The sequence below is a fragment of the Balaenoptera borealis genome (assembly GCF_965194805.1).
Source record: "Balaenoptera borealis genome assembly, chromosome: 4".
NCBI classification, from domain to species: Eukaryota; Metazoa; Chordata; class Mammalia; order Artiodactyla; family Balaenopteridae; genus Balaenoptera; species Balaenoptera borealis.
Window position 1 is genome coordinate 112,668,141 of NC_138861.1, and position 25,761 is coordinate 112,693,901.

The 25,761-nt window shown below is 43.7% G+C and overlaps 1 protein-coding gene across 3 annotated transcripts in view; it reads left to right on the forward strand.

Annotated features, from left to right (window-relative positions):
- Positions 1 to 25,761, forward strand: part of SLC2A9 (solute carrier family 2 member 9) — a 290,277-nt gene that overhangs the window by 59,498 nt on the left and 205,018 nt on the right. For all 3 annotated transcript variants that reach the window (XM_082389500.1, XM_082389502.1, XM_082389501.1), the window contains one exon: positions 5,906 to 6,051. In XM_082389500.1, the coding sequence (XP_082245626.1) occupies positions 5,906 to 6,051 (146 nt within the window). The remainder of the gene's footprint in view (positions 1 to 5,905; positions 6,052 to 25,761) is intronic.

Below are 25,761 nucleotides of genomic sequence, written 5' to 3' on the forward strand. Positions count from 1 at the left end.
AGTTATTCTAAAAAACAATCAGGATAAAAAGATATGTTACCTTCAAATAAGTAAGAATAGAATGGAAAGCTGGCTTTTCAACAAAAACAATGGAAGACAAAAAAACAGCAAAATCATATTTTCAAAGAGCTGAAAGAAAATATTCTTCTAGAATTCTCCAACCACTGAAAATATCTTTCAAAAATAAAGGTGAAATGAAAACACCTTTTCAGTCAAACAAAAGCTAATAAAATTTATCACTAGCACACTTGCATGAAAGAAACTAATTACAGAAATATAAGTAGAAAATCCTCATTATGTTTGGAAATTAAGATGTAAGTGATGTGTACTTCTAAGTAACCAGGGGATAAAAAAGAAATCACAATGGAAATTTTAAAGTAGTTTGCATTAAATGATTATGAAAATACCACATAAGGTATATCAAATTTTGTCAGATACAGCTAAAGCCATGTTTAGAGTAAAATTTATAACCTCAAATGCATATAGTCTAAAACATGAAAGGCTGAAAATCAATGATCTAATATTCCATCTCAAAGAAGTTAGAAAAAGAATTTTCATTAGAGAACATCAGCAGAGACAAGTGAGTTCTAGAAAAGATTAATAAAATTGATAAACCCCTTGCAAGACTGTTTATAAAAAGAGAGAAAAGGAATTAATAACTAATGCTATTGGGTTGGCCAAAAAGTTCATTCGTGTTTTTCCTTAAGATCAGAATGGATAGATCCTGAAGCATTAAAAACATAAGAATATATCATGAACATGTTTATGCAATATATTTGAAAACTTTAGATAAATGTACAAATGCCAAGAAAGAAAAAACTTACCAATACTGACTTAAGAAAAAATAGAATTTCTGAATAGTCCTCTTCTATTAAATAAGTTGAACATGTAATTTAAAACCTTTTAACAAAGGAAATGCAAGGCCTATATGGCTTCTTTAAGAAAGAATAACACTAACACCATACAATCATTTCCAGAGGGGACACTCCCCAACTTGTTTTATAAAATGAATGTATCCTTGATTGTATATCCTAATAGGAACTTTACAAGAAAGGAAAATTACAGGCCAATATCATTACAAAACAATGATTTTGCAGTCATATATGTATGCATTTTCAGTTTTCCATACATGTGCACGAAAAGACTTGTACAAGAATATTTATGGGGCACTATTAGTATTTTTAAAATTTATTTTATTGAAGTATAGTTGATTTCCAATGTTGTATTAGTTTCCAGTGTACAGCAAAGCAATTCAGTTATGCATATATCTAATAGTTTATATCTGCTAATCCCAAACTACCAATCCATCCCTCCCCAACCCTGCTTTGGCAACCACAAGTCTGTTCTTTATGTCTGTGAGTCAATTTCTGCTTCATAAACAAGTTCATTTGTGTCATATCTTAGATTCCATATGTAAGTGATATCATATGGTATTTGTCTTTCTCTTTCTGACTTACTTCACTTAGTATGATAATCTCTAGTTGCATCCATGTTGCTGCAAATGGCATTGTTTTGTTCTTTTTTATGGCTGAGTAGTGTTCCACTGTATATATGTACCACATCTTCTTTATCCACTCATCTGTCAATGGACATTTAGGTTGCTTCCATGTCTTGGCTATTGTAAATAGGGTCACTATTAGTGTTAACCCCAAACTGTCCATCAATAGTAGGGTGGGTAAACTGTGGAATACTTACACATTGGAATACTACACAGCAATGAAAACAGACAAATTAGAGCTACATGCTACAACACTGATGCATTTCACAAACATAATATCAGCAAAAGAGGCAAGAAATAAAAGAAGTACATATTCTCTGATTCCATATGCTAACCTTTGGTGATTGCAGTTAAGCTGGTGGTGATCTTTGGGAAGCAGGAGAAGGATAGTGATTCTGAGGGAGCACAGGATGGGGGCTTTCTGGGGTGTTGGTCTTGTAAGTTGATTCTTGACCTGGGTGGAGGTTACACAGGTGTGTACATTTTGTGACGATTCATCAAACTGCACACATATTATTTGTGCAATTTAAAAATGTGTGTCACACTTTAATCTTCAAATTTAAGTTTATATTCAGTGAAATGCTTAGTTTTGGACTGGACTCAAATTTTTCTGCAACCCCATAGAAAAATGCCAATATCCAGTTGTCCCTAGAGTATTTCCTGCAACATCTTTGAGTGTCCTTAGAGAATATTTTCCCTCAATCCCTTCTGCTTTGTATGGGCTAAAATGCTACTTCTGGAATTGGACTCTAGGAGGAATCTGGAAGTTAGGCTAGCTCTGTGTGAGGGAGCCTGCCCCCAGTTGCCCCTTGCATTCCATCAGGCCACGTACCCTGAGGAAGCCGAAGGCTGTAAAGTGGTTCTGGAAGTTGTGAAGTGCTCGGTAGATTGGAACTGTTGTTGATGTTTTAGATGAGAGGCACTCTGCCCTCTGCGCACTTCTTGGAGTCTGCAGCCCCTGTAGGACTAGCCTTTGAGGCCTGTTCCCATAGACCACGATTATAACCACACCAGCCTGCTGGTCTGCAACTCCCAACCACTGGCGACCCCAGCAACCTCCCCTTCTCCGCAGCCTTGGTTAAATAACTAACGGTAGAGTGAAAGTGCCTTGGGGACCCAATAAACTTTGATCAAGCACGTGTGCTGGGTCTGGTGCTGTTCTCCCAAGGAAATTTTCTGTGGCTGGAAGTGGGGAAACAGACAATATACAAGTACAGGTGACCCTAGAACAACGTGGTGGTTAGCGGTGCCGACCCTCAGTGCAGTCGAAAATTCACGTGCAACTTTACAGTCGACCCTCCGTACATGTGGTTCTGCATCTGCGGATTCAACATCAGATTGTGTGGCACTGTCGTACGTATTTAGTGAAAAAAAATATGAGTATAAGTGGACCCGCGTGGTTCAAAGCCATGTTGTTCAAGGGTCCACTGTAAATACCGAACAAGATACTTCCAAAAAGCACTAAGTGCCATGAGGAACATGAGACAGGATGGAGAGATAAGGAGCTATGGGGAGGGATAGATTTTGACAGGTGAAGGCCTCCATGAGGAGGTATGGCAGTTTCCTATGGCTGCTGTCACCAAGAACCACAACTGGGGGGCTGAAAACAACAGAAGTTATGCTCTCAGAGTTCTGGAGGCCAGAAGTCCAAAATCAAGGTATCTGCAGGGTTGGTCCCTTCTGGAGGCTCTGAAGGGGAATCTATTTCATGCCTCTCCTGGCTTCTGGTGCTGCCGGAAAGCCTTGGCATTCCCTGGCTTGTGGCAGCATCACTCCAATCTCTGTCTCCATCTTCACGCGCCCCTCTTCCCTCTGTGTCTCCCTGCGTCTTATCATCTTATAAGGACACCAGTCATTGGGTTTAGGGCCCACCCTAATCCAGTGTGACCTCACCTTAACCTGATTCCATCTGCAAAGGACCCGTTGGGTCACATTAGTTCCCGTTAGCGGGAGGTAGTGAGGCTGAGCTGAGACGGGAAGGACAGTGGGGCGTGAGCCTGTGGAGCTGTGAGGACAGAGGACTCGGGATAAACAGAACAGCAAAGGCTGATATCCCACGATCAGAATGAGCCTGGAGTGTCCGGTAAATCGTAAGGCTGGGGCACCTGGGGGGGGGAGGAATGGCAGGATATGGGGTCACAGGTCAAGAGGGGCCACTCAGGTATGTGGGATGCTTGGTGCAGCAACACGACCCGAGGCTAACCCACCATCCTCATTTGCCCGGAACTCAGGGGCTTCCCGGGACACAGAATTTTCAGTGCCAAAGCCAGGATGGTCCCTGGCAAACTGGGATGAGTTGGTCATCCTACAGCCGGCTACCTCCTCATGGCTCACCACTGGTTTAGCCAGAAGCATCTCATTTTCCCCCAAAATTTCACAATGGGCAAGGAAGAAGAGTCTCCATTAATTGACAGCGTCCTGTGTGCCTTTCACTCTGCTAAGCGTTCTCCAGGGATTCGGTCTGCGCAGGCGCCCTGTGAAGGAGGCGTTCTTACTGTGCCAACCGTGTGCCACGTCCATTACCACGACCCATGCCTCCTCTTTCCTACCAGCCATATCATTTCCTTAATAGCTTTTCGTGAGATGATGATGATAATTAACCCCAGAGGGTAGGGGGAGTGTCAGGGTGAGGACCTAACAGTTTTCCAAGTGTCCATCAGGTGACCAAAAGTGAGCCAGGTGCTTTATATGTAGAAATTTTATTCCCACCGCAACAGGAATAGCCAGCAATTATGACCCTTCTTTCATAGATGGGTAGGCGGAGGCTAGGAGAAGGTAACTAACTTGATCAAGGTCACCTAGTGAGGAAAGCAGGGCTCTGGGACTTGAATTCTGCACCTTCCTCTCTATTCCACTGCCCCCTAAGCAACACTGTGCCACATTGATCCGTGGCCACTGGATTTTTCCATGAGGCCAGATGCTCTCAGTATGTGTGTTTGGGATAAAAATTCAGATAGCATCTGGTTTATGTTGCAACTTTGGAGATAATTCCTGTCTCTTTGCACCTTAAGCGTGTTTCCCTTGTGTGCTGAACCAGAAAAAGTTATCCTGGGCTGAGATGCAATGAATGAGATGCTCAGCTTGTAAATTGGGCAGCACATTCCCTTCACTATTTCTTTTTAGGAAGGGCTTCCCTGAATGCTAGAAACTGGGGTGAATCCAGCTTAAGATGAAACACATCGATTGGTGCCTAAAGTGTGTCGGGAACTGTGCTCTAACCTCTAGGCATCAGGAGGCCAGGGCAGGAAAGAAATTTTTGATGCCCAAACAATCTGGTGAAAAATTAGAAGACAATAATAGTTAGTGCTAGTAATGCTGACTTGTACAGCTTTACGTTGAGTGAAGCACTGAGCAAATCTCAATTAACTCTCACAGCAATCCTACGAAGTCAGACTCAGTTCTTAACCCCATCTTGTGGATAGAGAAACTGAGGCTGAAAGAGGCTAACTCTCTCAAGCCCAAGTCCTCAACTTTTGTAAGTTGCAGGGATTTGATCCAGGAAGCAGTGTGACTCAGAGTGTAATAAGCAAGCCACGAATCTGCCTGGGATAAGTGCATTTGTAGACCTTCATGGGTCTATAAAGGGTCTTAAGAATAACCCTGCCCAGAAATGGGTAGAAAACAAAGGTTCTTGAACCTGACAAGGCCTCATGATATTTTTACTAACAGAACCTCTATGAGTGCAGTGTATTAATGTTTTATGAGACATATTTATAACTATTACTTTTTAAATAGAAATATCAGTCATAAGCCTTTGAACACATACATTTATCTTAAAGGTTATGAGACCCTATGTGGGTGACGTAGTCTATAAAATGCTGTAAAATGGGTTTAACAGTATCTGCCATAACTGAGTTCCATGATTTCCCTAAGGAGGTGCCGTTAGCTGGTGGGAAAGTTGAAGTTCTAGAATCAGAGACCTGACCTACTGAGCAAATAATCTCTTGGAGCATTTTTGGATGTCACTTGGTGATTTGGGAAAGTTACTCAACCTCTCTGTGCCTCAGTTTTCTCATATTTAGAATGGGGATTATGATAGTACCTTTACTTCAGAGGGTTGTTATTTAAAATAGATAAGTTAATATATGTAAAGAGAGGAGAAAGATCCCTGCTACTAGGTAGGCACTATGTGCGTTGGTTATTATTATCACCACCGTCACCATCACCACCAGTATCACTACCATCAGCTACTACCATTTCCTCTCCTATGAAATCCACCTCCCAGCCATACTCCATGGAGTAAATGATAAAGCGCATGTTAAAATGTTGGCAATTTGTGCAGCGTGCTGGGAATGGTGTTGTGGCTGCAGCACTATTTCTGTCAGGCACAGAACAGAGGGAGGTGCCATGACCAGAGTCTTCCTTGAAGAAGACAGCTCTCTCACTGCGGCCATGCTTCCTTCATAGGTATCGCCCTCAGTGTGCTCCCCATGTACCTGAACGAGATCTCACCCAAGGAGATCCGCGGCTCTCTGGGACAGGTGACTGCCATCTTCATCTGCATTGGCGTGTTCACGGGGCAGCTGCTGGGCCTTCCTGAGCTGCTGGGAAAGGTAAGTGTAGCTCCCCAGCCAACCACGTCCATTCTCACTTCATGTCACCATCTCTGCTCCCCATGTCCCTTGCCAGACGAAGGGTAGTCAGAGGTGAGCCCTTCCTCCAAAAGCTTGTCCCTATGTCCTAGAATTCTTGAGCATTCAAGCCTTTTGCTTATTATTGGAGAAAAGTTGTTGCTGAGTTTCTTTGATTGGGTTTGATTTTTTTTTTTTAGAAAATAAAAAATACACAAAAAATTCAAACCTTACAGAACGTTCGAATCCACCCACCCAATAGCTATTGTTAACAGCTCAATAATTTTCATTTAGGCTTTTTTCTTTGCTTCTATAAACTTATATATACATAGTTTTGTTTTGTTTTTTAATGGAATCATACCATATACATTGTTCTGTTACTTGCCGTCTTCATTTAATATATTTTGGGCATCTTTCCAAGGTGTTTGGCTTAGCTCTACCTCACTCTTGAGCCTTTCTTTCCCACATTAATATGTAATTGCACAGTCTTCTGTTGTTGGCTTTCTGTTTTGGAAACAGGAAGGCCTGACTTTAAATCCCAGTACAGGCATGTACTTGCTGTGTGGCCTTGGCAAGGAGGAACACCTCACCCACGTTGGGGTGGGGATAGATGGAATCAAGGGAGGCTTCCCAGAAGAGGTGGCCTCTAAATTGAGCCCTGAAGGGTGAGCAGCAATTAGGCAGGTGATGAGGGGGTTTGGCGAGAAGACCCTGTAGAGAAAGGGAATAACTAAAGAAAAGGCCCTGAGATGGGAACAGGCCTGTAAAAGACGTAGGAGTGGCTTGGGGGCTGAGGGAGAAGCGTGCGTGGGGAGCATGAGAGGTGAGGCACCTCTTCGCTGAGCCATGGTAGACTTCCTCCTGGGGGAGTAGGGAGCCCTGGGTGACACTAGACCAGGGGAGTGACGTGGCCAGATCTGAGTTAGAAGGTGGCTCTGGGAAGGTGGGGGGCAGGTGTGGGTAGGAGTGGGAGGGGTCAGAAGGGAGGAGAGGAACCTGATGGAGACTTGCTATTGGTGCACATAGTGCGGGAAGGATGAGACGGGAACTGAGGCAGAGGCCCGGGGGAGAGAGAGGAAGGGCAGATTGAATCCACAGGCTTTGCTGCCTGAGTGTCCAGTGAAAATGAGGGAAGAATGGTGAGGATGCCTACCAGGGATATAGAGCCATCCCCTTCCCACCTACACAAGAAGACCAGGAGGGAGGGAGGGAGAGAGGAGATTAAACCATGACTGAAGGTCGATCGTCAAATGCCCAACACTTCTGGGCATTTGAAGAGAGCACAGCTGACCAACCCCCGCCCTGTGGGCTGCATCCCAGCAGGAGGAGGCCGGCAACAGAAACAAACCGAACAGATGCTCACATCAATGGTGCGCTCGTGTGAAGCGCATATTTAATGCCATTCATACCTGCACACTACTTTGTGAACAGCTCGTATCTACAGGCATGGAAACAGGAGCTGAGAGAGGTGAGGGATAGAGCTAACTAGTAAAAAAATGTTGGAGCTGAACTCAGAATCCAGGTCTGCCTGTTCGCAGACCCACGTGTGGGGTGTGTCTTTTACAGCCACGAATGGGACCCTCTGGGTCCTCTGGGAATGTGACTCTGACTCTGACTCCAGTCCCATCCAGTGGGTTCTTTCCCCATGTCAAGCAATTGCCCAACACCAGCTGGGTGTCCTACCATGCAACTCAATTCTGACACTATCCACCCAGACGTAGTGTCAGATTCTACAGGTTAAGGGCTCGGTCCCACAAGACTGTCCCTGCTTCAGATGCTAATCTCAAGTCCAGTTACCTGAGCTTCTGACCTGTGGGCTATAAATTAGAGGTTCCCAGGACCCCTCCTTGGGTTCAATTAATTTGCAGGAGTGGCTCACAAAACTCAGGAAACCAGTTTTCTATAAAAGGATGTAACTCAAGAACGGTCAAATGGAAGAGCTGCATAGGGCAAGGTGTGGAGAAAGCGTGTGGGGCTTCCATGCTTTAAAACGTGTTCACCAACAGGGAAGCTCTCCAAGCCCCATCCTTTTGGGTTTTAATGGAGGCTTCATTACACAGGCAAGACTGATTGAACATTGGCCATTGGTGATTGAACTCAATCTCCAGCCCCACTTCCGTCCCCAGATGTCACGGGGGTGGGACCAAAAGTTTCAACCCTCTAATCAGTTGGTTGGTTCACCTGGCAACCAGCCCCCATCCTTAGGTGTGGTCCAAAAGTCGCCTCACTGACATAAACTCAGGTGTGGTTGAAAGGGGTTTGTTATGAATACCAAAACATCTTTATTTCTCTTATCACTTAGGAAATTCCAAGGGTTTTAAGAGGAGCTCTGTGCCAGAACCAGGACAAGGACCAAATATAAATTTCTTATTATAAACCACAATAGCACAGTAAGCACTTGGGTTAGAAAACAGGTCCCATTCTTTGTGCCAGCTACCTGAGTCTTACTAACCCTAGGGCTGTCTCCTGCCTCAATCAGCAAAGGTTTTATAAGCTGATGAATCAAGCATGGTGGCTGTATGATGATAGGATAATAGGAACTGGTTGACATTTATCACTTAAAAAACTTTTTTTTAAAATGTTTTGCTATTTTTATTGTGGTAAAATGTACATAACATGGGATTTACATTTTAACCATTTTAGTGTATAATTCCATAGCATTATGTATGACTTTTTATATTGCAGCTAATCCAGGTCACCTCAGAGACATCTGTTTCTGATCTTTTATTATTTACCCTTTTGGATTATTATGGCTACCATTTTGGTTTTGTTGTTGTTGTTTTGCAAAACGAAAAACAACTCACACTTACATTTTTCCTGTCACATGCATGACAATTTCTATAATTAACGCTTGTTGGAAAGAGTTTCCTTACCAAAGTGAGGTCCCATATTAAAGAGACTCTTTTGCTTTTTGTTTTTAAAGATATTTTAAAAGTATAAAAGTAACCATTTTTTGTGTGACAGTAAAACAATATAACAATTACAGCCTCAGCTGTTTAAACATAAAATAATATTTTAAAATCAATGAATAGAACTGTGCTCCAGGGGTAAAAAGTAAATAAATATCTGCCTCAGTAGAGCCTAAGCTTTTTTCTTTTGAGATACTTGTCAATTTCTCATCACTCAATAAAGTTCTCTTTGGTAAATCTAATAACAGATTCTTTCTGCTACTTGGGTCCTGTCTTAGTCCTGTGAGGGCTACTATAACAAACACTATAGACTGGTGGCTTATAAACAACAGAAATATATTTCTCACAGTTCTGGAGTCTGGAAGTTCAAGATCAAGGTGCGCGCATGGTCAGGTTCTGGCAAGAGCCCTCTCCCTGCTTTGTACACAGCCACCTTCTCACTGTGTCTTCACGTCATGGAGAGTGAGGTGATATCTCCCATGTCTCTTCCTCTAAGGGCACTAATCCCATTCATTAGGGCTCCATTCTCATGACCCAATCACCTCCAAAGGCCCCACTTCCTAATACTATAACCTTGGGGGTTATGATTTCAACATACGAATTTGCGGGGGACACATTCAATCCATAGCAGATCTCAGGTCTTTCTTGAACCTCTGTCTTCTCTCTTCCTTCACTCATCCATTCATGCATTCGGCACATTTGCTGATTACGGAGTTGGATGCTGGAGCTGCAGCTTTGATCGTGAATATTATCTTGCTCACAGTCTGCATGGACTGTGTGGCCTTGGGCAGGTCACCCCACCTCTGGGAGCCAGTGTCCTCCTGGGTGGCATGCATGCTGAAAAGTCCCAAATCCCCAAGCTCCGCTCCAGCACGAGTTCCTCTAGGGAACATGTCTGGCAAACAATAACCCTGTACAGCATGTCCCCAGAAAGGACACCTTGTATGCATGCCTGTCCCATGCTGTTATTTCTGTTTGCTTCTGCATCTTTTCCCTGCAGTAGGTCGGGTCTTACTGATGCGTATGTACACTAAACCTAGAGGTTTCAAGTTTATTCACTCATGCAGCAAATATTTAGAAAGCTTCTGCTCCAGGATGGGTGTTGGGCTGGTGTCTGGTGATCATGCACTGAGGATTTCAGATGACTCTCTGCCCTTGGGGAGCTCATAGGAAGGACAATTAACCAATGATCAGTGTGATGGGGCAAAGGTAGGGCACTGTCCTAGAATAGGGGGTCAGGGATGGTTTTCTGGCAGAAATGACATGTAAACTCATGCCCTGAGGATGGATAGGATTTACCCAGGCCAGGCCTGTGGGAAGAGAGAGAGAGGCAGAAGTGGAAAGTGTGTTCCAGACAGAGGGAACAGTATAAGTGAAGGCCCTGGCATTTGTTCAGAGGCAGAAACCCCAGGGGGACTAGAGCGCCGAGAGGGGGAAGAAGGTGCCACTGGAAAGGTAAGGGCAGGAGGGCCACACCTGTGTTGTGAGTACAGTGAAGGGTGGGCAAATGAGGGGGCTTGGTGGAGATGATGGCAGCTGGGGACACATGCCCTGTCCAGTGAGAGTGGCTGCTACTACTTGATATTTCCCTGTCAGATACTCGACGATAGGTGATTTTCCAATTTTCAAGAGAAGTTAGAAATCCAGATTTTTATGTCACATTTCTTGATTTTTAAATACTGGAAACCAGTTGGCCTTTAAGTGAACAAACAACCTCCCATCTGTGGGTTGGGTCCAGCCTGTGGGCCACTTTCCATACATTTTCATGGGGACTGTGCCTGCCTGTAGAGGTTTATCTTTATCCAAGAGCAATGAGAAATCCTTGACAGGTTGAAGTAAGGCAATGGCAGTATAAGGTGAGCACTTTAAAATAAAGACTCTTGGGCCACAGCACAGAGAAAGGATTGGATCCCAAGAAAGCCTGGGGAGATTGCACTGGTCCAGGGGAGAGATGCTGGGAGCTTGGATTAGAGTGATGGCTGTGGGCACGGGGTGGGTGGGTGAGATGGCTTAGTGAGTGATGGGATGCAGTTCCTGAGGGAGGAGGAGTCCAGGATAACTCCTGGTGCCTGGCACATCAGCCAGGTAGCACGGCAGAAGTAGATGCTAAGGTAGGGAGCCCCAGAGGAGAAGCAGCTTTGCAAGGATGAGACGACAAGCTCACTGAAATGAATTGCCCAAGTCACAGAGTAACTTAGAGGCAGAGCTGATGTTCAAGAACCTAGGTATCTGGATTCTCAGGCAGGGGTCCTCTCTCCTGGCAGCAACCGGGCTGAGAAACATGACACTGGCCAAGGGGCACAGCACCCATGCCCACATTCTGACCCCAAGCCAGCTGAGAAGGTGTGCCATTGGTACCCCTAGGTTATTTTTTCCCATCAGATGGGATTTATTTCAGATAGTCTTGGGCCTGGCTATGAGGATGTGTGAGTAACTCAAGGAATGTCTTTTTTTTCAAATTCATGCTAAGGGAAAATGGATTTTGGGCTTCTGGTCCAGGAAAGAATGTTAAATGGGAAATTTTCTTTCATCTCTTTGGAATTTGTGATACTCCAGCCAAGTCAGATCCACAGTTATTTTACTAAGTGTCAGCATTTCATTTTCTCTGTTTTAATCCTATTTCATTTATCTTCAAAGACAGAGACAACTGAGCTCCTAAAATAAGTAAATAAATAAAGAGAGAAAAGCTGTGCTTCAATGAAGGCAATTGCTCTGAAATACAGAGGCTGGAGCAAGTAGCAAGAAGACTTTTAGAACAGATGCCAGAAGGCAAGAGAGAGAATTAATGCTGGTGCCTTGAGTTTAATCAAAGACACATTGTAAAACACTGTGGGGTTGAACATTTATGTGACATTTTGTATTTCCAAAGAATATTTCAAAAAACATATTAATTAGCTATTTCTCCTACAATGACAAAGAAGAAAGGAACTGAGATAAAAATTGTAGGCAGAAGTGTGAGAAGACTTGGGCACAGCTTGAGGCCGTAAGTGAATGGTTTCACATGCCGGGGAGAGCATCCGTTCCAGATGAGGATGCGGCCAAGAAAGAATTGGAGCTCAGAGCTCATCAGTGCATCACACACAACTTACGTCCAGTTTGTTCTTTTGTACAGATATTTAGTGCTCAGCTTGGTACCCTTGGGAAATATGAAAAAGGAAGTAAAGCCACTTGAAATTCTGCAGTGATAAGAAAGGCAGACACTTTGAGTATTTTGGTCTATAAGTTTCTTTCTACATTTCTATATCTCTGTTATGCAAGAGAGATAATACTGTGCTTAGCTTTGTGTTTTACTTTTAAAAAATCACCACTCTATCAAAGTCATTTCTCTGTATCACTAGACTCTTTGTAAACACATTTTTAAAATAGCATAGATACATTTTCAGTGTTACATTATATTCTATCACAAAGGTGCAATGTAACTATTGCCCATTACTGAATGCCTTTGCTATTCCTGAATTTTCACTAACATGAACAATACTGAAACAAATACCTTTCATAAAGCTCTTATCTCCTTTCTGTTATCTGGTTTGATTTTTTTTTTGGCTATGCTGTGAGGCATGCGGGATCTTAGTTCCCTGACCAGGGATCGAACCTGCGCCCTCTACAGTGGAAGCGTGGAGTCTTAACAACTGGACTGCCAGGGGAGTCCCTTGTTTGATTTTTATGAGTATGTTGCATCCATATCCATTGTACACAATATGGAAGAAACTGGTAAATAAAAACATTAAAATGTCTATATCTCACCATTTCTAGACAAACACCTTAACAGTTTTAAAAGCTTTTTTCCATTATTTTTTAATCACATAAACTTACACACACACATACACACAAACACAACATTTGGTTCATTACATTTATAACTTTTTGTGTGCTGATTATTTTGCAACACTATATTGTGAACAAGTCATTAAAATTATTTGCCATGATAATTTTAATAATTGTACATTATTCTATTTTTTGAGTTACCATAATGTGTTTCATTATTCTTTTATTTGCTGGACATTTGGATTGTGTTTATTATTGAAACACTGAATTTATAAACTTAGGATGAACAATCTTCCACATAAATCATTATTCAAATCTCTATTTGTGTGGTTTAGCATCCTAGAAATGAAAACAATATGTCAAAGAATATAAATTTATTTGAGGCTTTCATACATATCAAATTTTTCTCCAGAGGCTGCCTCAATTTGCTTCCGCACCAGCAGTGTACAAGATGCCTTTGTCACCCATGAGCCTTTAAATAACTCTTTGGTATTTGAAAGGCAAAAATAATATATCAATAGTATTGCCTTAGAATACTATTTTGTGTTTCTTTGCTTATTAGCAAGGTTGGCTATTTCATAAATGCATTAGTTTCCTGTTGGTGCTGTAACAAATCACCACAAAAGAGATGGAAGTTTATTCTTTCATATTCCTGGATGCCAGAAGTTCAAAACCAGTTTCACTGGGATGAAATCAAGGTGTCAGAAAGGCTGTGCCCTTCTGAGGAGGAGAATTCTGTTCCTTGTCTCTTCTTGTCTCGCTTCTGGTGGCTGCTGGCATTCCTCGGCTTGTGGCCACATTGCTCCAAGATCTGCCTCTGTTGTCACATTGCCTCCTCCTCTCCTTTCTGTGGTCAAATTTCCCTTTGCCTCTGTCAGCTGAAAAAAAAATGCACAACCTAAAAGTTGAGAGTTATGTTTTATTTAGCCGACATTCTTAGGACTTCAAGCCCGGGAGACAGCATCTCAAATAACTCTGAGAAAACTGCTCCTCGGAGGTGAGGGGGGAGCTGCAATATATAGGAGTTTTTGCAACAAAGGGCAGGCAGTCGGAACGTAAAAAGATTATTGTTAATTAAAGAAAACCAGATAACTCAAGTTAAGGAATTTAGCGCTTTTCTATGTATGGGAAGATGTAAGAGTCTGGGCTCACTGAAATCATTCCTTTGATATGCACCTCAGCTATCTGGGGCCAGTATCCTGTGTTTTCTCATCCTGAGTTTCCTCAGGCTGCAGTCTTGATGTCTGCTAGATGGCGGGCAGTCCTTGTTTCCGTCCTGAGTTCCCTTAGCGCTCAATGTCAGGAGTGCCTGCAATCTCTGATGGCTGCAACACCCTTTGTTTACTGATATGGCAGGCAGCATTTTTAGTCTACCCCTCCCTCTTCTAAGAACACCTGCAATTGCATTTAGGGCCCATCCAGATAATTCAGGATAATCTTCCCATCTGGAGATCTTTAACTGCAAAAATCTTTTTTGCCACATAGGTTCCAGGGATTAGAATGTGGGTGTCTTCGAGGAGGCCATTACTGAGCCCACCACACTAAGTTAGTTAGTTTTCAAACATGTCTTCTGTAAATGGTCTATTCATGTACTTTGCTTATGTGTCTGTTGGGAAGTTAACGACTCTCTTAGTAATTTTACAACCTCTTTTGCTTTTAAGAATATTAACCCTTTGAGTCATTTGTAGCGACGTGGATGGATCTAGAGACTGTCATACAGAGTGAAGTAAGTCAGAAAGAGAAAAACAAATATCATATATTAACGCATATATGTGGAACCTAGAAAAATGGTACAGATGAACTGGTTTGCAGGACAGAAACTGAGACACAGATGTAGAGAACAAACGTATGGACACCAAGGGGGGAAAGCTGGTGGGGGGGGAGTGGTGGTGGGATGAATTGGGAGATTGGGATTGACATACATACACTGATGTGTATAAAAGTGATGACTAATAAGAACCTGCTGTATAAAAAATAAATTAAATTTTAAAAAAGAATATTAACCCTTTGATATATTTGTGCAAATACATATATATATATATTTATATATTTATTTATTTTTGGCTGCATTGGGTCTTCGTTGCTGTGCGCGGGCTTTCTTTAGTTGCGGTGAGCGGGGGCTACTCTTTGTTGCGGTGTGCGGGCTTCTCACTGCAGTGGCTTCTCTTGTTGCGGAGCATGGGCTCTAGGTGCGTGGGCTCACTAGTTGTGGCTCGTGGGCTCTAGAGCGCAGGCTCAGTAGTTGTGGCGCACGGGCTTAGTTGCTCCGTGGCATGTGGGATTTTCTCAGACCAGGGCTCGAACCCGTGTCCCCTGCATTGGCAGGTGTACTCTCAACCACTGCTCCACCAGGGAAGCCCTGCTGTGCAAATATTTTTATGACTTGGGTTTTTTTACATTTAATTTCCTTTTTATTTTCAATGTGTGGATTATAAAAAAAATTTTTTTACGTAACAAAGTCTTTCTTTTCCTTTGAGATTTCTTCCACTGGTTTTTAGCTTAGAAATTTCTTCTTCTCTTAGGAATGCAATGAATCGTCATCTGTATTTATTTGCAGTTTGTCTATGGTATCAGTTTTTACATTTAATTCTTAAAATCTTTTGAGTTATTGTAGAATATGGTGTAAAGCATTTAAATTTATCTTTTTCCCACCTCTCTTACCACTTTTTCCTAAACTACTCTTTAATCCAAACAACCTTTCCCCTATTGATTTTTGAGGTTTCTTTACCACACATTAAATTCAAAATATATGTGAGTTTCTGCTTCTGGGCCATCCACTTTGTTCCTTTTATATTTCTATTCTAGTGCCATACTTCATTGTTTTCATCATTGTAACTTTGTTATATGTTTACTACTGTCCTCACCACTGTTCATTTTCAAAACTGTGCCGGAAGCATTTACTTGTATGTTCTCCCATGGGAACTTTAAAACTATTTCCTCATTTTTCAACACAAAAAAGTCATTGAAATTTTGATTGGAATTGTGTTAAACTGAGTCATTAGTTTGAACCCAATTAAGATTGTTTTTCATAATTCATTATTTCCATTGAGAAACGTATCATGCCTCCCTCTTCATCTAGATTGTCTTTTGTATCACTCAGCTGTTTTTATTGCTTTTGTATTTCTAACTAAGCAATAGGAACTAATTTTCTTATTCATTATAGTTATTTTCTCTCTTGTTGCTGCTACTGGAGGTTTCTTCCATTACGTTTTTGATTGTCAACAAAATATGGGAAAGCTACTGGTTATATATGTTAATCTGGAACTCTCTTTTGCTTTCTTACAGTTTTTGTCTGTTTATTTGTTTGCTTATCTAGACAATTCAAGTGAGTGATTACTGATAGCATCTGCAAAGACTGATAATTCTGTCCCCTCCTTTCTAATAGTTATGCCCTTTCTTTCTTTTTACTGACATTCATGTCTTATTGCATCGGCCAGGATATGTTAATAATGTTGATTGCAGTGGGCATCTTTGTTTTTTCCTAATTTATTTGGAACACCTATTGTGTTTCACTATTAATGTAAGTATGTTAATTCTTATCAATTTAAAATGGGCTAGTATTTATCTTGGTAAGGAATTATGTATCTCATTTTAGTATTTATATCAGCAATGTGGAAAATATCTTCTAGTTTTTATTAGGCTACTGATGCTTTTTTGTTACCTGACAATCAATTATTGGATATGTTATATTATTAGAATGCCTTGTATTAAACCATCCTCACAGCCCTGGCATTTATCTTTATTGGTCACTGTGGAATATTCTTTTTATATGTTGTTAAATTTGATCCATTGGTATCTTGTTTAGATTTATATACTTATATGCAGAGATGAGATTTGTCTAGAGTTTTGATGCTTAATTTATATTTTTATCTCTTTTCATCTTTTACTCATTCTAGATGATATTATATAACATTAGTTAGTAATTAAAGTATCAAAAGACCTCACTAGTGAAACCATCTCAACATAGTTTTTTCAGGAAGAAATTATTGGAGGATATTTTATCAGTTTCTTCTTTAATTAACAATCTAATCTCTTTTCAGTCAGTTTTAAAAATTGCTGCCTTTTCAATAAAATCACTCATTTCATTGGAACATTCAAATATGCATGCAAATATACATACAACTATATAAGTTTTAACATCCTCATGTCTATTCTTTATATCTTCTCTCTTGACTTAATTTGATTTTGCTTTCTCTCTCTCTCTCTTTTTTTTTTTTTGACCGCACTGCAGGGCTTGTGGGATCTCAGTTCCCCGACCAGGGACTGAACCCAGGCCACGGCAGTGAAATCGCTGAATCCTAACCACTAGATCACCAGGGAACTCCCTGCTCTCTCCATTTTTAAATAACATGTGCAAATGGTTGCCTCTAATTTTGCTATTTGAAAGACTAAACTCTGTTATCCATTTTATTGCTTTCCAATTTTAATTCCTGCTTTTTCATTATTATTCATACATTTTTTCCCTTGAACATAGATTTGCCAACATTCCCAAAATTTTAATATGCCACTTTCTCAATGTTATTTTTCTAAATAATTTGTCGTTTTGATTCTATGTTGGGAACAATTAATTAGAGTAATGTTTTCAATTCCCAAACAGATGTGACTTTGTTCTTGTCACTCACTGCCAGTTTCATTTTGCTGTGTAAAGAGAAAGTAATCCATAAATTCCTCCTTTGGGGAACACGTTAAGGTTACTCTGTGGCCAGTTTGCAGTCACCTTTTAGAAGTATCCCATGTTTGCTCAAGGACAATAGCTTTTTCTTGGCACATTGTAACACAGAGAATTGGTATTACAAAATGATTGTGATGTCATCACAACAATTATTGTTAATCTACAAAATGCTAAGGATCTCATACCGGAAAAATTTCACACAAGATTAAAAAGAGGTGAGAAAATGTGATTCTATCATAGACAAATGAACTCCAAAGGGCAGAGCACAGAGCAGGCCAGTTGTAGCTGCAACATCGAGTCATGGGCATGCGGGTTCTGGTGCCAAACTGCCTGGGTCTGCCTTCCAGCCCCACCACCACGCGCTGTGGGACTTTGAGTAAAGTTTCTGAACCTCTCTTAGCCGTTTCCTTACCTATCAATGAAATTACAATGGCACCTCTCTCGTGGGGGTTTCTTGTAAGGCTTGAAGAAGGAAACAGATGTCAAGCATTTGGAACAGTACCTGGAGCTGGTGGTAAATAGATGTCAGCCAATATCTCATTTAATTCATGTAGCAGCCCTTGGAAATAAATATTATTACTTTCTATGTTAGAGATTAAAGGTTCAGTCTCAGAGAGGTTTAATAATTACCCCAAATGGCTTATGTCCATTGTCCAGGTGGTAGGGGAGGGAGACACCATTCCAGGTAGAGCAAATGGCCAGTGCAAAAACAAAAATAAAAATAAGAAGATTGAGGGAGAGCTAGGCACATTTGGAAGCAGAGTGGCTCAATAAAAGCGCCACAGATTGAATGAATGACAACGTGAACGAGTTAAGGCAATGAGATGTTAGCATTGCTTTGAAAATCCAGCCCCATATCCTTGGTGTGCAGAGAATGGACGGTACTCAGAGGCAGAGGGGATGGGAGCATGCACATAGGTGCAGCCTAGCATCTTATAGATGAGGAAGCAGCACACGAGAGGAAGGGGTGCCATGCTTGTTCATTGGTGGGTTCAGCAAAGAGCCAGCAGGGGTGTCCGTGTCCAGGGAAGGGGCACCAGATAGCTGACAGAGACTGCAAGGGGGACAGAGCACCCAAGGAGGAGGAACAGTGGCTGATGAAATTAGATGGGAGCCCCGGATTGTGGGTAGGCTGGCCTTTAACTCCTAGACTTCCCGCTCGTGTCTGAAAGGTGAGTTTCATACACTCAACCCAGACATGAAGTCACGGGCTCAGGATAGCAGATCTAATAGCAGACACACTCTTCAAATAGGATGGGCCACTTGTGTTGGCTCAGGACCACAGCAAAGGGAAAAAAGAAGCAACATCTCTCGGCTCCCAATCACGTACCAGGCCCATGCTAGGATATCACCGCTGTCAACCTCACAGCAACCCTGCAAAATAAGTGTTAATTACTCTTCTCATGCGATTCCAGAGAGAACAAGTAATTTGCTCAAGGCCCCAGAGCTAGTATGTAGAAGAACCAGAACTGAACTTGGATCTAACTCTGAAGCTGAGTGGGGCTGTGAAAGGCCCAAGGTTATGGCCCAAATTTGTGACCCAAAGTCTTGGAGCTCATTGGTAACTAGGCTGGTACCTGACCACTGGCAGTCACACCTTCCATATCCCCAGAATCCAGGTCATCAATAGGAAGGTCCAAATCACAGGGCGTCCTTGTGCTTCTGTGAGCCTTAGAACAAAGCACATTTCTTTGTCTTCCTTTCTTGAGCTCCATTTGGAGGACACTGATCTGATCACAGATGAGCCACAATGAGGATTTGTAGAAGGAGGTGACAGACGAAGCCGTGGTATGAATGGATCTGAACAATGAGACCCAGAAACCAGGATGATTCAGCTAGAACGCAGGAGCCTGACAAAGGGATTCATAATGGGCTTCAAGTTAGGCAGCATTATTTAGAAAAGAATGCTGGTTACCTAATTACCTCGGGAAAGAGAACAGTGATCTGTATAAACGTATTGTCAGAGAAATTGGACTGCTCGGGTTAAGAGCACAGAGCTGGGTACCACACAGCCTGGGGTGGGTGTACCACTCTGCCATTTATAAGATGCATGACTATGAATGCATTACTTAACTTCTTGGTGCCTTTGTTTTCTCATCTGTCAAATGGGAATGAAGGCAGGGGTGTTGTGAGGGTGAAATCGAGTTACTCTGTATGAAGCACTCAGCAAATTCACACGTGCTCAGTGCCAGCCTGTCACTGTAGGTTGGCCCGGGGAGGCACTCTGCAGGTCAACAACCTTTAAACATTGCATGGATTTCTTTCTCTAAAATGAGGAAGGGACAAAGTTGATTTCATGGGAAATTTTGCTGCAGGACGTTTAACCCCTCTCTCCACCTCTCCAGCCTCAGTTTCCTTATCTGTAAAATGGGAATAATAGCTACTGACCTTACTTTCCCATAAGATTGCTCGAGAACAAAGCGAAGCAGAAGGCACTCAAACCCTTTGAAAAGCAGAAAAATGTTGCAGGAAGCGGGTCGGGAGCTGGCGTTTCTTGAAAGGTGACCCTGGGCAGGTCACTTCACTCACATGTGGCACTTGGGACAACTTTCTGAGAGGTGAATGTTATGCCCTGAGAAGGTAATTTCAGTATTATTTCTAAGACAGGAAAATGCGAGGGTAATCATACAGTGATGTTCTTGAGGTGTCTTTTGTTGTTGAAGTCAGAGTCAGACCATGAATATGTACAGTAAGTCCCCTACATATGAACAAGTTCCATTCCGAGAGCATGTTCATAAATCCAATTTGTTCATAAGTCCAACAAAGTTAGCCTAGGGACCCAACTAACACAATTGGCTACACTGTACCAGCTATAGCACCGCTGCTTTTACGCTTGCTTCCAGACATCCTGGGCTTGCAATAGATACTGTACTACTGTACTCTATACAGTACTATACAGTAAAGTACACAGAAGCACAACCACTTTTAGAGGGTGCACACAGGTGACAATGTACGTCAGACACGTGAACTGACTTACGTGATAGGACATGCAAACACACGTTCGCGTCTTTGAAAGTTCTCAACTTGAAGGTTCATATGTAGGGGACTTACTGTACCTGAAACAGTGATTCTAGAGCAACACATTTGCTGCAATGACCTGAGCGTCTTAGCGTCTGGATTGTACCCTGTGGGGTGGGGTGGTGTTGACTTCTGCAGGATCTGGAGCGGAGATGGTGAGAGACTGACCCATCATAAGGTGGTGTCGTGTGGTGCAGACACAGCTGGGCACATGGTCCCCACCCCAGGGCTCTGTTAGCTGCAGCCAGCAGGGTCCCCCCTCTGGAAGGCGGTTGTGGGGACATCGAGGTCATGGGTTCCATGGACGTTCATTGACCGGTGCTGTTTCCCTTTTGAGACCCAGCTTGTGACAAGTAACAAGCAAGGTGCATTCAACCCTTTTACAAAGCATCCCTTCAGAAGGTGACTGTTTCTCCCTCGCTGAATGGCTGATGCACGGACCTGCACCTCACCCTGGTGGAATCCGTTTTGGTAACAGCATGAGCCACTGCAGCTGAGCTCGAGTGATCTCTGATGAGTTCTGTACAGAACTTTCTATAGAGGAGCAGGACTGGTTCAGCCTAATATCATCTGCATACAAATTCACTATTTAGCTAGCAGCTGCCACGAGGGAAGGCGATGGGTATTGCTTCGCACTGAGAACCACGTGGTATCAGGAATAATGTCACAAAAAGAGCCCCGTGCGCAGATCAGAAGAGCCACGCTCTTATTCAACTCTGTCCCCCAGTTTCTCACGTGAGCTTGCCTCAGCTACTTAACTTTTGTGGGTCTCATTTTTCTCTTCTATAGACTGCAAATTATAATAATACCTCATAGGGGACTATTATTTATGCTACTTTAGCCCTTTAATAGGATATCATGTAGGGAAGTTTTAGCTTTTATATATATGTGGGGTGTGTGTGTGTGTGTGTGTGTGTGTGTGTGTGTATTTAGTACTTTAAAAGCAGGGGTGTGTGTTATTTCAGGGGTCTCTATCTTATCTGCAGCATCGCTTACCTATGCCATTCATCTTACTCAACATGTATTCAGTCAAGAAGCATTTACTGAACACCTGCCAAGTGCCAGGCATTGGGAAGAAACATAAAAGAACATGGCAGGGGGCGGCCCTGAGGAGCTCAGTCTAGTCGGAGAGACATACCCATAAAGAAAGACGTGCTATACAGGTAACAAGTGCTTTCATGGAATTCTGTACCAGGAAGAGATGTCCTCCAGAGGAGGAAATGCTAAAATTGTGAGGATACATAGATGTTCTGCGGATAAGGGCAGGCATTCCTGGGAGAGGAAGCAGCAGGTGCAAAGGGCAGGCATTCCTGGGAGAGGAAGCAGCAGGTGCAAAGGCACAGCGTCATGAAATCAGCTTGTCAGACTCAGGGATGCCCTTGGGTTGGCAGGACCAGAGCAGAGGGACAGAGGGCTCTTCTGTCTAGCCAGTGGCAAGGCTGGAGTCCTGGAAGGGTGCTCATAAAACAGGGCTTTGTATTCCAGGCGAAGAGATTTGAACTTGATCGTGAGGGCAATAGGGAGCTGCTGAAGGTTTTAGACAGAGAAGTAGCTTAGAACGTCAGATTCACATTTTAGAAGGATCACTCTGAGGCTGTGAGGGGAAAGCAAAGAATGCAGTAGGATTTCAGGACAGTGAAGATGCTGTTGTCAGAATCCAGGCAAAACGCTGTAAGAAGCTCCCCTAAGGCAAATGCTAGCAAGGTAGAAGAGGAGGAGATGCACAAGACAGAGATTTCAGAAACAGAGCCAATAGGATTATATGAGGATAGGCAGCAGATCGGATGGCAGTGGGAGGCCTGTGAGCTAAAGGCAGGAATGGAGGTGATGTTGGGTTTCTTAATTGAATTTCTGGACAGGTGGTGATAGCCCCGGCTGTGGTCCAGGGACAGGCATGCGTGGGCTGGGAAGTGGGGGACACCACGCGGAGATTATGGAACCCAAGGGTTTTCAGTGGAGCTGTCCACTAGGCAACTGGAAATGTGAGTTAGGGGCCCCAATAAGAGGTGTGGCCCGGACGTGGAGGTTTGGAGTCATGGCCCCATACATGTGTCTTAGGTTGGGTTCCCCAGGGAAGAGACCCTGAGATGGAGATTTGTGAGCAGGAAGTTGATGGGGGAGTGTTCTCAGATCAACACATGTCAGGCAGTAAAGGAAGCAGGACTCAGCAGAGGGAGAGGGTGAGCTGCCCTCAGTCGCAACGGAGGTCTCAGCCCGCAGGGAGCACTGGACCTGGGAGGACCCATCAGAGGTGCACCACTTTCAGGCAGGGGAGGAGAGGCCTTTGTGCCTCCACATCAGCCAGCCACTGGGTGCAGCTTGCTCCTAAGGAGGCACGAGTTGCCTTGTGGAGGAAGCATCCTTCAAGGGCATGTCTCTGGGGGAAGGCGGGGACCCACCTGCCCTCCCGTAGCCGACAACACTCCCGGCAGCTGGGGGATGAGCCCCTCAGTTCTGCGCCACACACCACTGTCTGCCGCAGCTGGAGGTGAGGCCCTAGGCTCTCAATTGGTTGCCACTGGAGCCACCTGGACAGCTTGAACAACCCAGCGCCCAGACCACACCCCCAGGCCTATTAACCCCAAATCTCCAAGTGTGGGAGACCATGGGCATCAGCAGTTTTCAGAATCCCCCAGGTGATTCCAATGTGCAGCCAAGTCTAAGAACCACTGCCCTGGGGGAAGTGATGGAGATGAACAGAAAAGAGGGTTGAGCTCAAATCCCTGGGAAGGTGCTCAAAGAAACTGGAGAAGAACCGGGAGAGAGGTGTCCTGGAAGGTCACAGGCAGTGGATTCCAGAAAGAAGTGCTCCTCTGCAGCAAGAACCCATGTGGCACCATGCCTGAGGGAGAGGGTGACCCAGCTGCTCTAAAATATACCTGGGATTTGGCTTTAATCGGGCATTGTAAGGTGACAGACACAGAGACACTGCCTTTGAAAGAAGAGTTTATTATTCACAGTCCCCTTGTGAAGGTGCACACCACCCCATGCAGGGCCACGTGGGGAAGCACCAGGGTGCGTCAGGAGGCAGAAGGAGAGAGGGCAGGGCGCGACCCAGAGCCTTTATTGTGGCTTCTGTGGGAAGGACTGGGGGAGGCAAGCTTGGGAAAGCTTAGGATGGCATAGTTTGAATAATTTCAGGTGGTCCCAGGGCTACAGGGGCTGTCTCTACTTGTCTGGTACCTGGCCCTGGGGCGACTTAGGGCAGGGGGCATATTGACTTGGTGTGTCAGAGTTAAATAGAGGAAGTGGTTGGTGTGGGCTCTGGATTGGTTGGTTTGTATGTTAAAGGCACGCTCCCAGGCAAGTTGTTTGCTAGGAATTAGCTAGCCTGGGAGGGGGAGTCTCTCCAGGATCAGTAAGGCTCCAAGATATCAAATCATCATAAAACACAGGAAATAAAAAGCAAGGTTAATAACCAGCCCTGAGGGCCCTCAGCTTGGAGGTCAGAGTGGGCTGGATTTCAGCCTCAACTCACCCTCTGGGGGCACTGGGCACAACTTTCACAATACACAGTAGCCTTGACCTTGGATTCCTTGGGGCTGCAGAGGAGATGACTCTTCAGAAGAGAGAGAAAAAGAGGTGTGAACTCCCAGGTTAGGGAACCTGCAGTGGGAGGGGGCTTGATCCCAGGGATGGAACTCTCCAGAATTCCTGTGAAAATGCTCACAATGAAAGAATATCAGCTATAAACGTTCTGCCAGCCCCAGGGACCTGACCTAGTTCTTTACCTCTTCCATCCTTGGGGGGAGGGGGGTGGTCAGACGCTGGGTAGAAGCTGGGGGAGGGCAGGGGGAGGAAGAAAAATGAACCTCAAACATGTACCTCCCACCCCCAACTCTTTCCACTGCAGACTCCAGCTCCATGCAGGCTTGGACTGGCAGGGGGAGGCGGGTGGAAAATTCATCATTCAGCCATGATTTTGATTGTGATTTTGAAACTGTGACTCTGGGACCATCTAAGACCCCTGAGATGGGGCTGGGAAGGGCACCCTCAGTGATTACATTTTGAGTGAATGTAGGAGACAAAAACCAAGGTCGTGTTTCGATGACACCATGAACTCTATGTTTTTAAACTTTGTTGCAGTTACATTTGTAAAGTATCCAGCACGGAGCTTGACACTTGGAGAGCTGGATGAATGTTAGCCTTGAGTCTAATGAATGAGATCTTAAATATGAAGACGTATAAAGAAAAACAGCCCATTTCATCCCCCAGATAGTCTTGTGAGGGAGATCTCCTTCCTCCCCTTCTCACCTCCAGTAGCATGGAGCTCGGCGGCCTTGGGACCCTGTCCTGGTAGTGGCAGGAGTGGCCACCAGCACCACCTTCCCGGCTCCACTTGACTGGGGGGCAATGGCACGATGTGAAGTCCTTAAATTAGAACCTGACTTGGGATAAGATCAATGATTCCAACTCTACTTAAAAGTTTTTGCTATCTCATCATGGTCCAGGAGGGTTTTATATATGGAAAGGCCTGAGGTCATCTATAGCTTGGGGGAAATAGGACCTAGAAGTCTATTCTAAAAAAGGAAGCCTTGCAGATGAAAGAGGAAGATAACTGAGTTGTCGCAAGACCCACTCACCTTACCTGAGAGAGAGTGAAAATCATCTCGGCAGACAAGACTATCCATTTTCTTCCCTCCCAAGTAAAATAAGCAAGTGTAAGGGCTCTGGCCTCAAGTGTAAGGGTCTGGCTGCTCGCCCCTCAAAAGCCAATAAAGAGGCAAGTTGGTGGAAAGGAAAGTTTGCTTTATTTCAGATGCCGGCAACCGGGGGTTGGCGAGGGGAGGGCGGACTCCTGTCCAAAAGCTGGCTCACCGCCCCCCTCTGCAATCAGGGGGCAAGAGCTTTTCTAGGTGGAGGGAGGGGGCTACGTGCAGAAGCTGCACAGTCAGCTCCGACAGTCGTCTTGAAATTGGTCACACGGTGGTCTGATCGGCGTCATCTCGATTGTTTTAACTACAGTTAATCTTCAGTTCCAGGGTCGGTTTGTTCCCATTTCTTTGAGTCCAGTTCTTGGAATTGTAGCAATTTATGTCATGGCTACAGTCTGGTCATCATGTAGTTAACTTCTTCCACCTGGTGGGGGTTTTAGTATCTATAAGACAGCTCACAGGATATGGCTCAGAATATTATTTATAGCCCTTGAATAGAAACTAAAGGTCCCTGACTATACTTAATGACTAAACTATTATTTAGTCCTGTTGGACTGTTTTCCTTTGTTTCTGCATTTTCTCACTTCTCTGATTAAACTTATTCTTTGGCTAAAGTTTTTCCACAGACAAAAGGCAGGTGGAGAACGTAGTGCTGGGGGGCAAGGACCATAGG